This window comes from Asterias rubens, chromosome 20, assembly GCF_902459465.1.
Source record: "Asterias rubens chromosome 20, eAstRub1.3, whole genome shotgun sequence".
Taxonomy (NCBI): Eukaryota; Metazoa; Echinodermata; class Asteroidea; order Forcipulatida; family Asteriidae; genus Asterias; species Asterias rubens.
The window spans coordinates 5,429,494-5,444,335 of NC_047081.1; the positions used below are offsets into that span (position 1 = coordinate 5,429,494).

Consider the following 14,842-nt stretch of genomic DNA (forward strand, 5'->3'; position numbering starts at 1 on the left):
CTAGATTAATTTATACTTTATGTACAAAATATATACAACATATAAGTTCTTAGGCAGAAGTGAAGTGGAGGGTAATGAGAAGTTATTTAACACCAGTGTTTATATTGAGTCCAAAGGGTTTGACTGTCTTGAGTTGGTGGATCCAGTGTGATTCTCTACTCTTGAGGTGTGTGTCATCACCATTGCAAGCTTCAATCACCAGAAGTTCAACATCAATGACACTATGATTGGGGCTGTTGAAGTGGATAGAGACTGGGTACGGTTTCTTAGTCTTTATGGAAGAGACATGATTCGCAAAGCGAAGACTAAGTTTGGTCTTAGTCTCTCCCACATATTGTAGCCCACATCTCTTACATGATATGACATAGACTACATTAGACGTGCTGCATTCATAGTCGGTCTTGATGTTGTATGAAGAGCCAGTGGTATGACTCTTCACCTTAAGTGAGGGCTTAATGTGCAAACACGTTTTGCATTTGGAAAGGGTACATTTTTGACAGCCCAGTATATCTGTCTGGGGTTGTGTTTGGACTGTACCTGGGGGAAGTTTGGCCCTGACTAGTATGTCACCAAGGTTCTTAGGGCGGCGGAATGCTACCATGGGAACCTCAGGGATTGCTGAGTGTAACCTGCTGGAGGAGTGAAGTATAGGCATGTTATTATTGAGAATTGAGGGAAGTTTGGGTAGTTTGGGGTGGAAGGTAGTGACCAAAGCAACTCTATTGGTAGGAGCTTTTTTAGCCCCCGTGTTAGTCAACAGAGTATGACGAGGTACGTTGAGAGCCCTGTTGATAGCAAGTTGGACCCTACGTTCGCTGTGTCCCCTAGATACAAGGTGTTTCCTTAGCTCTAATGAGCGCCTCTTGTACAGGGTATCTGTGGAACAGATACGCCTGATACGTAAGGCCTGACTGTAAGCAATTGCCTTCTTACAGTGACGCAGGGTGACAGCTATTGGAGAGAAGGTACTGGTGGGTGTCGGTGGGTTTACTGTAAACATCTGTGACAAGGCCATTAGGGGACTTGGTTATTGTCACATCTAGAAAGTTCACACTGGTGAAAGATTGTTCGGTAGTGAACTTTATGGTGGGGTGAAATGAGTTGATATGGTCAATAAACTCATCCAAGCTGTCTTGGTCACCACACCAGATGGGGAAAATATCATCAATAAATCTCCACCAAACTAGTGGTCGGTTGGGGGCGGAGGACAGGAGTCTGTCCTCCAACTGAGACATGAATAGGTTAGCATATGAGGGTGCCATTTTGGTACCCATGGCAGTACCCTGTACCTTTGGAAAATGCCTGTCAGAAAATGTTAAATTATTCTTCATTAGAATGTGGCTCATGAGTTCCTTAATATGACTCACTGAGGGGCGGGACTGATTACTAGCATTGAGGGCAGAGACACATGCACTCATGCCTTCATGATGGGGTATGTTAGTATACAGTGATGAAACATCAAAAGTAACCAAAATAGCAGAGTCAGGTATTTGGTGCTTGACCTCATCTAGTTTGTGGAGAAAGTCTTTGGTATCCTTGATGAAGGAAGGAATACGGCAGACTAAGGGTTTGAGGAAGCTATCGACAAACTCAGAAATGCGCTCTGTGGGGCTACCATTCCCAGATACAATAGGTCTCCCCGGGTTATTGGGCTTGTGTATCTTAGGTAGAAGGTAGAACCTTGCTGTACGGGGGTCATGTGGGAGGAGATAGTTAAATGTGTCTTTCTCAATACCATTGGCGTTATAAATCCTAACCAGGGTGTCACTGATATCTTGGGAGAAAGATTCGGTGGGATCAGAAGCACATTCAATGTAATGATCAGTGTTACTGAGCTGTCTAAGGCCCTCAGCAATGTAGTCAGCCCGTTTAATCACTATGTATGGTGATTGGCGGAGTTGTGTAAGGGCGTGCCGCTCATCTTGGGGGAGGTTATTGGGAGTAGGGGTACTGGGGGCCTTAAGAACCTCAGAGTTAACCGAATTGATGTATGTCTCTAGAGACACATCTCGGTTGTTAGGGGGTACCCAAGTACTCTTTTCCCTGAAGCGGTTGCGGGGGATAAGTTGGGTCTCCACAAATGACTCGTCATCCATGGAGGGCTCTACATGAAAGTATTCACGTAGGCGTAACCTACGATTGAATTGGGCCATGTCCTGTTGGAAAAGAAGTTGGTTAGGTTCTCTGGGTGTGGGGCAAAACTTAAGACCCATTGAGAGGAGTTTAACCTGTGGGTCAGTAAGGACCATGTCAGACAGGTTAACTACAGTATTGGTCTCTGGCGACCTAACAGTACGAGGAGCAATGGTGGCTCTCTTACTGTGGAAACGTCTATGGGTGTGTTTCTTATGGTTAGCCTGGACATTCATACGTTTCTTGTTCTGTGTGTCCATTAGGGTGGACCTTAAGTGTTTGACGTTACATAGTATGGTATCTTGTAACTGTTCAAACTCTTCAATAGAGCATGACTCCTGGAGTTGAGACTCAGTGTCTGTTATCTCAAGCAACTGGTTATCAATGAATTGTTGGCATTGATTTTCCAGCAACTTGATCAAACGGAAAGACGTATTAGTGAGTGTCTTGTTCCATTTCTTCAAAAAGGATGGGTCAAGATCCCCAAAGGAAGGGGTACACTTGATCTGTAGGCCTTTGGGAATGATACGGGACAAACGATAAAAACGGTAGTTTTCAAGATGTAACGGGTGTTCTTTTCCTTAAGCTTACGAAGCTTGCGGAAAATGCACTTGGTGTCGGGAGCAAGTGCCATAGTGGATGGGGAAATACAGTCAAGGGGAAATATGAATCATTCCTGTGGAGAGAACGGGTTATACATCCTGTACAAAATTGATTATTAATTAACAGACGTGAAAGCAAAAAGTAAAATAAACCTGCGAATAAATGGGGTTAACAAGACCCTGATGTAAAAGAACGGGTTAAACTAGTGTTAATACTCTGAAAGTTGGATTCACCATTGCAGTTTGTTCCCCAAACTCTGGAAAAAATTCTCTGTGGCTGTGTGATTATCCAAAGGTCATTGACATTTATTAGTTAACGTGTTCAGTCGTGTAGCCATCCTTACAACAGCGATAGTTAATTCAACGTTTATTATCAGCAGTAAGGAAGTGTGCACGACGACTCTGTTATCTAACGACTTGATTTCAAGTCTAAAATACTGGTCCGTCGCGCGGGCGGCGCTTCCTGCTATTTATGCTTATGTTCGTGCTACTATGCTAATGTTCGTGCTACTATGCTAATGTTCGTGCTATTATGCTAATGTTGTACAACCCCTGGCCCTTGTTCGTCGAAGGGGGCGCTTCGTTCTATATATTTTTGTTTCGTCCCATATATTTCTGTTTTGTTCTATATTATTTTTATATTATTATTTCGTTACATATCAAATATTATTTCGTTATAAAGATATATATTTCATTCTATATATATTTTTTCGTTCTATATATTTTTCGTTCTATATAATTTATTTTCGTTCTATATAATTTTTATTTCGTTCTATATATTTTTATTACATTCTATTTATATTTTATTTCGTTCTATATATTTATTTCGTCCTACATATTTCATATTTCGTTCTATATATTTTTATTTCGTCCTGCATATATTTATTTCGTTCTATATATATTGGTTTCATTCTATTGGTTCCATTCTATATATATTGGTTTCGTAATAAAGTCATAAACGGCGCCCCATATACACTGCTATAATGACACACTTTATTGTGTTGAGCACATAATAATAATAATAATAATAATAATAATAATAATAATAATAATAATAATAATAATAATAATAATAATAATAATAATAATAATAATAAATAATAATAATAAGACTTGTAATGCGCACATATCCACCCTGCTGGGTGTTCAAGGCGCAGTAAAACCAAAAACAAAACAAAAACAAAACACGACACAAAGAAAAACAGACACAACAAAATTAGTCATTGAAAACCTGTGACATAAGATAAGGTTTGAGAAGAGACTTGAATTTTGCAGTACAAAGACAAGATCGAAGATCAAGTGGTAGAGAGTTCCAGATGCGTGGCGCGGCTGAAGAAAAAGACCTGTCACCCCATGAGTGTCGAGACGTGGGTTCAATGAGGAGAAGCATAGAACTTGATCGAAGATTCCTTGATGGAGTGTAAACTTGAAGCAGTTCAGAAATATAGTGGGGAGCCTTGCCATTAAGAGCTTTGTGGACAATGAGCATCAGCTTGAAGATGATTCGTTGAGAGATAGGGAGCCAGTGTAGTTGTTTCAGAATGGGGGTGATAGAACAGGATTTTCTAGACAGTGTCACAATGCGGGCAGCAGTATTTTGGAGCCGTTGAAGTCTGGAAATCTGGTTGTTAGGAAGACTGTAGAGAAGAGTATTGCCGTTGTCAAGACGAGAAGTAACAAATGCGTGAATGACCTTTTCAGTGGCACTTTTGTCCAAGTACTTGCGAATCTTACCTATATCCCTGATGTGATATGATGATAAACGAACAATGTTGTTGGGTATAACCATGGAGGAATAAATTAGAATTTATTCCTCCATGGTATAACTCAAATAATATTGCCGACAACAGGCGGTCTTTGTCAAAGAGCCAATCAGACAATTGTATATCACGATGAATTTGGAACCAGCAGTGGTATTTGGTTCCCTCCGCAACAATTCCGAAGTCACCGATAGCCACGGATTTACTCGACCAAAGGCTCGCAAGAGTCTGTTCCCCCCCCCCCCAACAATAATCACTGCTGCTAATAGCAGAGTAGACTTGAGTCGAAATCGAGGAGCCATCAGTTCGCGCGACAGCAGTGATCTCGCGAGACCACTATCTCAGCGCGTGGGGCCGATTTAACGACTTGTCCACAAGTCTAATAGCAGAGGAGATATCTGACTAAAAAGGCTTGTATGAAAGTGGTACCCTCTCTTGCTATAATAATGATTTGCTGCTTTGTTTCCAATAACGTTCACACGATTTTAGAATCTTAGGCCCCCACCGTGATTTATCGAGCGTACGTCAAACGACGCATACAAAGTTGTCGGAGCACCAAATAAAGCGAGTTTTCGGAACATGCTGTGCAACAGATAATCTACTGTTTTTACCACCGCTTTTGGGGAGTAACAGAGCGTCGGCCTCTCTCATATCAATTAATTCTCATGTAAACTTTCTGGTCAACATCCGCCGTGGCGCGCGCCCCGCGTGACGAAGTCCCCTGATAAAACATCAAATTTTATATGTTATCATATCTCTGGAACCCTATACAAACTAAAATAGAAACTGTAATTTTATTGGTCTTTAAAACTACTCCTACGTCCTCTCACTTATTTCACTTTTAGAAAACATTTGCCTTGTTATTTTGAGGGTTTGTTCGTCCAGTTTGGTTAATTTTGTATGGAGAAATTCGTGAAAATGTATAGTACCCGATTCAGCCGCACATGAGGGCTCAACCCGACGGCCGATTGCTTAATAAAACGGATTTGGCAAGTGCACATCCTGCAGAGTCCTGACCAAATAGTCTTGGCCCAAGACTATGGTGCTTGATTCTGGATAGTGTACTACGCGCGATTGAATTGCCAAAGTGCGCCCGCCACGGTATGATCTAGTTACTTGGACGGCTTGAAATCTAGACTACACTCTGCACTTGCCGGTGTAGTTTTACTCACGGTCTGTATTTTCATCAGGCTTAATCATGCTGAGAATAAATTTCCTGTCGTTGGTTATGCTCAAACATTTATAAAATGATTGATTTTTGGTAAAAATCACTAGTGCATTATTATGCCAACATTCAAATGAGTCAAAGAAACATCATCCAACCTTGAAAGTTAAAAACAAAATTACTATCTGCTAGATTGAGTTTCATTCTGCTTTAGTCACTAGATGGATCACGTGAGGTGGTTACTATTAATTGGGATTCTATGGTGTGCCAATATGGGGAATTTTTTTTAAATATTTGAAGTGAAAATGACAAAAACGGGTTTTTTTTGTATTAACTGCATAATAATAAATTCCGATAAGCGTAATAAATATTAAGTCTACATTAAAGAGAAAATATCATAGATTGGTTTATTGTCTCCTGAAACCAAACATTACTGGTCTGAAATGGGGGAAAACGGGTGTTTTACTTTCATGCCTTATGATGTCTCTGGATTCTAATATAGTAGCCAATCAATCAATCAATCAATCAATCAGAGATAATTTATATAGCGCCAAAATCAACCAAAGGTGGTCAAAGGCGCTCAAGACAGTTGGATGAAGTTAATGTTGATACACTTGTTGGAATAGTAAACTTTTGAGGAGTTTCTTGAAAACGAGAATAGTGTTTAATAGCATCCTTGATGTGGTTAGGGAGACTGTTCCATTCCTTTGGTCCAAAACAGGAGAGTGAGCGATCTGCAAATGACACAGCATGGGTTCTGGGCATAATAAACTGATTAGAAGATGTGGATGATCTAAGCTGTCTGCGTTGTGGTTGCAGAGTAAGTCAGATATGTAGGATGGCAAATGTTTATGGAGAGCTTTGTACACAAGAAGAAGAACTTTGAATTTGATACGCTGTTGTATAGGGAGCCAGTGAAGAGCAGTGAGTTCAGATGTGATGGAGTCGTACTTCTTGCGCTTGACAATGACATGAGCAGAGGTGCGTTGGACATTCTGGATGCCTTTGGACAAAAATTTTATTAAATTTGTTAAGTAGAAATTGAATATCATTGTTGATTTATTTTGCACACCATACTAGCTTCTGAATATTCAATAAAATACCAACCAATGAAAGGTGTGAAAACATATGACGTTGCTCCAATGTCGTGCATGCATTAAGCACTGTTAAAGGCGGACTGTCTCTCGCAACGTAAATCAAAAATTAAAAAATTTCAACACACCATGAAGTGTAAGTGTTATTGTTAAAAAATTGGATAGATGATTTAAAAAAACACATTCAGTTTTTGATTGTGAACAACTTTCCTGTTATCCTACTGAAAACACATGACACCAGGATATGTAGTTCTCACTCTAGTCTTAGTTTAGGCCTACTCGAATTTTTAATTATAGGAGCGACTCTTGTTTTGTATTTAAGTTAATTTATTGTCAGTTTCTCAATGAACTGAAAGAATTAAAAAAAACATGTACCTGAATCCAATACAATTTCTCGTCCGAGTTTTTGTTTAGAAATAATGTCATTTTCATAAAAAATTATTAGGGCATTTGATCGACAAAAATGTAAAGTATTATTAGTTTGCTTTATTTGCATGTCAATCAGAAACTTTTTCATACTTTTATCAAACTATCGACCGTCATGTTTCCCCCCTCATTTCTATTCTCAATTTACAACTTCAACTGACAGACTCAAACCCGACCAAGTGCACATTAATTTACCCGTTTGAAGGAATTGATGGTGTTGTTACCGCAAACCTTTCCATATCGTATTTCCACCGTGCAAAGTTTTCAAATCCTACTTAAACGCAGTGGACACTATTGGTAATTACTAAAAATAATTATTAGCATAAAACCTTACTTGGTAATGAGTAATGAGGTTGATAGTATAAATTGTGAGAAACGGCTCTCTCTGAAGTGACGTAGTGTTCGAGAAAGGAGTAATTTTCCACGAATTTGATTTAGAGACCTCAAGTTTAGAATTTGAGATCTCGAAATCAAGCATCTGGAAGCACACAACTTCGTGTGACAAGAGTTTTTTTTCTTCCATTATTATCTTCAACTTGAATGACCAATTGAGCTCAAATTTGCACAGGTTTGTTATTTTATGCATACTTATGTTGAGATACGCCAAGTGAGAAGACGGGTCTTTGACAAGTACTAATAGTGTAAACTAGATTTGTTTGAGTGAATGGTATTTGAGTATCACCCTAACGGAAAAAGAGTTTAACTTTTACTTTTAATGGTCAGGAACCATGACAACAATTTAAAACGTTTCCTATAAAACACATAAGAATTGATCACGTATTATATTGTCGGTATCATTTGAGCACTTTATCTATTCACTGCTACTAATAACTGGCGGACTTTTTTGAGCAATGGCTCAAATGAAAGCTTGTAACTTTCTAGACCCCCCATCAAAATACCGATTGAATTTTAAATCAAAAATGTTGAGTCAAATCGGCAAAAAATCTGATATAGAATATTTAAGGATATAGCATATTAAGTCTCTTGCAAAAGAAAACACTTGTCGTTCTCGAGTAGAATGGAATTGCTCGTATACTTTTGATTAATATTTTTAGACAAATTGTTGGACGTAAGTGTTGCTCACTTCTTGGGTGAAGTGCTCCACCTTTTTTCACCATCATCTCACGCAGATGTCAATGTCAACCAACTTCATCTACTTATCATAAGCACAAACGGAAAACGGTCACATGATCTACTCTACTCAAGATTGGCAGCCCATCCATCCTATTATACCATGTGTATACCCGATCCTCACCACGTCACCACACGTACAAACAACACAGTCAAAACACTAAAAGGCTAGGTAGCTCATCCACAGCATCATCATCACATACAGCAGACAGGCTGCCCTACTACTACTACACGTATGTACATGTACGTAGTGCCAGGTTGACGGTGGGAAAGTCGTCAGTGCAGTGTTGTGTAGTAATAAGTTGAACATGTTTTTTGTACGTTCAACGTGTACTACGACTTATGTACATTACATGTAGGATGTGCCGAGGAGATGGAGCTTGAGATCTTGATGATGATATCCGTGCCGCCAACAAGAATTACTATCAACATTATGTAGCCAGAAACAATTGCAATATAAACTGGAATCTGCAGGAACTAATGGCTCGGTCACCTGGGCCTGACCGGGTTGAACAAAGAGTGAATCTGTTGTCGTTATTAAGGCCAATAATGGGGCCGCAACCGGGAAACGGGGACCCCATACCCGACAACAACGGCGATCGTAGCGGTGAGTACGATCATATGGAAAAATGGCTGGACTCGCATCCAGAATTCTCGCACGATTACTTTGCACGTAAGGCCACCCGTAGCATGATCGACGGATGGTACATTGCTCGAGCTGTTTCTCAAACCACTAAACCCCCAGTAGCTGAGTCTCCGCATTCACCTAGTAGCTCCTCTGGAAGTAACACTCCAGTGCGAAAGGTTTCTGCATCCGAATTTGAAGTTCAGGGTTCTGGTGGTTCACTTGGTAGAATGATATCTACTGTCGATGGGGCTCCAAGCTTCCTCGGCACAAGCCATCTTCACCTCCAAGGCAATTCCAGATCGTCACCAACACGATCACGGAAGTCCATCAGCGAGCTTAAGCAACTGGACGATAGGGCAGTGCTCATGGAACTAGTTAAAGATATTGCTAATGACCTTGACTTGAACTCATTGTGCCACAAAATTCTTCAAAATGTGTTGATCCTTACCAAGGCTGACCGGGGATCACTCTTTCTCGTTTATGGAAAAGGAACAGAACAGTGTTATCTAGGCTCAAAGTTATTTGATGTGACAAGCGAATCTACTGTAGAAGTGGCTGGAAAGGAAGAAGTACGAGTGTCTTGGGGGAAAGGAATAATTGGATACGTTGCTAAAACAGGAGAGGCAGTTAACATTGCCAATGCTTACGAGGTAAAAATAAATGTACATGTACTGATACAAAGTCCTACATGTATTGACTGCATTTGAGTGCTACCATGGTTAAAGCTGTGACTCGATCTTGCCTCGTCCTATATTCCCAAGGGTCAAGGCAAAGCCGAGGGAGAATAGAAATAAGTCTTGAGTTTTTTTCATGATCATGCGTACATGTATGTTTTGAAACATCCCAAACACCTACATTTTACCTTTCGTAGCGTCATACTTTATCGACCCTCATATGTTTTCGAACCCCAACATTGAATCCTGTTTACCGCGAGATTGTGCAAGCTGCACCGGTGACAGAAGCTATGCAGTTTACTCACGGTCTGTATTTTCATCAGGCTTAATCAAGCTGAGAATAAAGTTTCCTGTCGTTGGTTTTTTGTATGCTCAAACGATTGAATGATTTTTGGTACAAATCACTAGTGCATTATTATGCCAACATTCAAATGAGTCAAAGAAACATCATCCAACCTCGAAAGTTCAAAACAAAATGACTATCTGCTAGATTGAGTTTCATTCTGCTATAGTCACTAGATGGATCACGTGAGGTGGTTACTATTTTGGATTCTATGGTGTGCCAATATGGGGAAAAATTAAAATACTTTAAAACAATTTTTATTTTATTAACTGCATACTGTAATAAATTCCGATAGGCGTAATATTATGTCTACATTAAAGAGAAATTATCATAGATTGGTTTCTTATCACCTGAAACCAAACATTACTGGTCTGAAATGGAGGAAAACGGATTGTTATGAAGTGTGTGTGTGTGTGCTTCAAGGGGGGTGGGTTGTTTTACTTTCATGCCTTATGATATCTCTGGATTCTAATATAGTAGCCATTTATAATGCCTTAGGAAAAAAATGTAATTCAATTTTTTAAGTAGTAATTGAATAATATTTTGGATTTATTTTGCACGCCATACTGGCTTCGAATATTCAATAAAATACCAACCAATGAAAGGTGTGAAAACATGACGTTGCTCCAATGTTGGCATGCATATAAGCACTGTTAATGGCGGACTGTCTCGCGAACGTAAAACCAAAACTTAAAAAATTTCAACACACCATGAAGTGTAAATATTATTGTTAAAAAATTTGATAGATGAATTGAAAAAAAACCCATTCAGTTTTCCTGTTATCCTACTGAAAACACATGACACCAGGATACTGTACAGGCATCAACATGAGCCTGTTCTGTACCAAGACTCGGAGAGCTGCTGTTGCAACAGATTGGTGCCATTAGTTTACTACACATGATGTTTAATGCATGTAGGCCCTATCTGTTTGTGCGGCTTTCTAGTGAAAATGTGATGTAAGGGTTGTTATAGTTAGGAATTAACATTGTGATGTTTCTTTCTTCACAGTGTGGTTATGACCTTGGTTGGTGACTGACCACTATTGATGGACCGCCTCATTGACCAGGGGCTGATTTCACAAAGAGCTACAGATTGATTATAACTGCAAATCAATCGCAGTTGCTAAGTAAAGTTTGATGTCACAATACAAATCACTAGGGTAATACTTACAATTTGTCTATAGGCCTAATATTGCTTTGTGAAATAGGCCCCAGGTCCTCAATATAATGTGGTTATAACCGAGTTCTGGAGTGGTTGCTATTTAGGGAATAACATATCAGTGCGAGGACCCGGTCTTCACTCCGTGGTATGACTTGGTTGGTGGCTGGTGCTGTTTACGGACCGAGCCAGAGGCGAGGTCTGTTAGTGTTAACAGCGCCAGCCACGGTGATCTTAATGGACCTTAACACGGCCAGCCACCAACCAAGGTCATTACCACGCAGTGAAGACCGGGTCCAAACACTGTTATTCTCGATATTAACCAATTAAACGACTAAAATTGTCAAAAGTTTGTGACTTTTCTTTCGGCGATACTTCCAGACATGTTCAGGGGCCATATTTGAGCTTTTGATGGCTCCAATTTCTTTCGTGCGTTAATCACTACTGATCTTTGAGATAATGGTCTGTTCAGCGCCTTTACTGGGGTCAAAGGAGGCAAATGATCATGGACGATAGCTGTTCTTTGTGCGTTAAAACGCGCGCATGAATTCAGCGTCCAGGTAGGATATTGCTGGAAACAACACCCTTTTATGGACAAATGAGTGTACACGCGCGAATATTATTAATTTTTAACATAGCATTATTCTTTTTAGTTTTTTTTGTGGGGGGGGGGGGGCAAATGAAAGAAATTACACACCGGCGCAATAATATAAGCTTATAAGAAATAAGGTTACCTTTCTTCTTAACAAAGCTCGCTGCAATTTTTGCAAAGACTTTATCGAAAGTAATAGTTCCGACCAGATGAAATTATCTAAAGCATCTAAAAAGCTACTTGGGCATAGTGTTGACGTCCTCTATCCACCTTTTAAAGATAAACTTACTCTTGCTAATGATATGGGTACCTTTTTTGTGAAGAAAATATCTACAAGGCTATTCATGCTAAACTTGATGACTTGGAAGTTTCAACCTCTGTTGACAGACCATTTTCTTTTACACCTAAAACAATGTCCAGTAATTACCTGTTTGATAGTTTCATTCTGGATTCCATGCCCACTAACCTTGTTGGTGAGTGCCTTGATGTTTTGCTTCCAGTAACTACCAACATTTTAAACTCATCATTATTTTCTGGTACATTTCCTACTGACTGGAAAGAAGCTTATATGCCCTTTATTAATGAAACCCTATCTTGACATGAAATTAGAAAACTACCGCCCAATCAGTAACTTAATAATAAATAATAATAGCTAATTCTTATATAGCGCATTTCATAACTGAAAGAAATACCAATGCGCTTTACAAAAAACAAAAGGCAAACAAAAATTAAGCAACCAATTAACAATAAATACACTAACAATAAGCAAACAAAAGGATTAAACTGAACTGTAGGCAATAGAAAACAAATAGGATTTGAGCTGAGTTTTGAATTGTAACTTACAATTTATTTCTAAATTAACTGAGAGTGCTGTTTGTGACCAACTTTATAGTCATACATGTATATTTCAAAACACTCCATGTTTCTGGTACTCCAATCATCTTACCTGAAGCATCACAGTACAGAGACTGCTCTTATTAAGGTTAAAAATGATTTACTGATGAGGATGAATTCCCAACATGTTATTCTGCTTGTCCTTTTAGACCTGAGTGCAGCGTTCGATACTTTTGATCATGTAATTCTGTTGAAACGTCTTCAGTCTAAATGTGGAGTCACTGGCAAGGCCCTTGATTGGTTTTCGTCCTATTTGTCAGATAGAAGTCAACGTGTATCCATTCAAGGTACCTTATCAGAGAAGTTAACATCAACTGTGGTGTTCCTCAGGGATTCTGCTTGGGACCATTCCTATTTATTGTCTATGCCTCTAAATTGTTTGGCATCGTTGAGCACCATCTGCCTGATGTTCACTGCTATGCCGATGACACACAGCTGTATCTATCTTTTAGACCCGACGACGACAAATCTTGTCAAGCTGCTGTGACTATAATCGAAGATTGCATAAAGGACATCAAGCAATGGATGTTACATGACCAGCTTCTAATTAATGATGCTAAAAGTGAATTTTTGATCATCGGATCAAAACAGCAGTTGAAGAAAATTAATTTTTCCGATATTATTATTGGTGAAGCTACACTGTACTGTTTTTCCCACAACATGTGTTTGTAAGTTGGGGTCTTGGTTCGATTCTGAACTTACAATGAACACCCACATCAAAAAAGCTTGCTCTGCTGCCTTTTTTCATACTTCATAACATCAAACGCATTAGTCAGTTCCTTACACAAGACTCTTTTAAAACGAATTCATTTGTGACCAGTCTTCTTGATTATAGCCTTGATCAAGGTGGTACACCGAGCCGCGACCTGCAAAATCCCAGTCCCCATCACTGAATTCCGCCAGCGCACCCCCATAACACAGTGCATGATACGTGTACAGCTTTTTGTATGGTACACACATACGTACTGTACATTGTATATTACCATCTGTATGGGATGGTACACGTACTGTAGCGCCTTGATGGTTTTTTATCTGCCAAAATTTAGGGCGGAGCTCATTATGCTAGTGTTTACAACCCGTTCTCATTGGTTGTTGGTTGACCTATAACCTCTCGCTGCGATGTCAATCACAACGTTCTGCAAGCACTCGCACGTGCTCGTCGTGCATGTTGTATGCAAAAAAATGGTAATGGAACTACAGAAGCTTTCAACAAGATAAAACAACCAAGTTTATTGCATCAATCATGGATTTAGAAATGGAAGGAAGACAATTACACCATACAGTGTGTGAAATGTGTTTGAGAAAGGTTAAAAAAGTATCCATGTGTCATGGGTTTCCGGCAAGATGGCTACTTGGTTAGAATTCTTAGATGTTGGGCATATGACAGTACAACACACGTCCCCATCCCTTAAAGCACAAACACTTAATAACATTCTGTTTTTCCCATTTCAGACCAGTACATGGTAGATGAGATAAGAAACCCAGCTGTTTATTTTGTCTTTAATGTAGACTTATTATTTGTTACGTTTCTCGCGGTAAATCAAAGTTGGGGATCAAAAATAAATTACGTGTTGGTCGAAAACATACCAGACGGTAGAAGATGGCGTGTGAAAAACAAGATCAATTTCATAAACTAACTCTTGCCATACTACTACACTTCAACGTTACACTTATAGTAAAGCAGCTTCCAATTCACGGACAAATCTACCAGCTACATACTTATGATGCTAGTCCTCGTGTAATAATGAAACGCAAGACAATGGGGCCAAGGAACCCCTCCTCTCTTCTACATGTAAGTTGTTCAACACCGTACTGACTGAGCAAGGCTTGTCCGGCTCACCGGTGTAGCCTTATATCGTCAGGCAGCGCATTCAGACCCCTTACATCATAGCGACACCACGCTCCCGACACTTCTATAAAAAGCATGTGTACAGTACATGTCCATACAGCTAGCGTACAGCATATACACAATGTATACATACACACATGGACATGGCATGATTGCTAGCAGTAATACGTCGTCATTCTCAATCGCGCCTGTGATTGGCCAATGTTTAGAATGACAAGCCCACATCATGCATGCCCTTTTATCGGAATTCCGATAAAACTGTACGAGCCCATCAAGTTTGACCCACGTGTACGAGTTAGTTTAGAATTTTAGCATTAGGGTTAGAGGTGTCTGTCTCCTGAAAAGGTCAAAACATTACTGATGCCAGCAGGGATAGGCCTATGTAATAAGTAA

At 39.6% G+C, this 14,842-nt stretch overlaps 2 protein-coding genes across 3 annotated transcripts in view; one reads left to right on the forward strand and one right to left on the reverse strand.

The window, feature by feature from the left end:
• Nucleotides 1–6,189: 6,189 nt before the first annotated feature.
• On the reverse strand, nt 6,190–8,764 carry LOC117303720. Its single transcript, XM_033788018.1, has 2 exons — nt 8,665–8,764; nt 6,190–6,663 (listed from the first exon to the last, which is right to left on the reverse strand). Exons 1-2 carry the CDS (start codon nt 8,741–8,743, stop codon nt 6,260–6,262), a joined length of 483 nt encoding a protein of 160 aa, XP_033643909.1. The 5' UTR covers nt 8,744–8,764; the 3' UTR covers nt 6,190–6,259.
• The window catches only part of LOC117303718 (dual 3',5'-cyclic-AMP and -GMP phosphodiesterase 11-like), a 156,926-nt gene continuing 150,579 nt past the window's right edge, over nt 8,496–14,842 (forward strand). For both annotated transcript variants that reach the window (XM_033788015.1, XM_033788016.1), the window contains exon 1: nt 8,496–9,589. In XM_033788015.1, coding sequence (XP_033643906.1) covers nt 8,792–9,589 — 798 coding nt within the window. In that variant the 5' untranslated portion in view covers nt 8,496–8,791. The remainder of the gene's footprint in view (nt 9,590–14,842) is intronic.

What these genes read in the sequence shown, in the direction of transcription:
- LOC117303720 (XM_033788018.1), bottom strand. Translation starts at nt 8,743, where the DNA reads ATGTTGATAGTAATTCTTGTTGGCGGCACGGATATCATCATCAAGATC. An exon ending in CTCCTCGGCACATCCTACAT is followed by an intron (nt 6,664 to 8,664) that starts GTAATGTACATA and finishes TTTTGTCCAAAG; the next exon opens with GCATCCAGAATGTCCAACGC.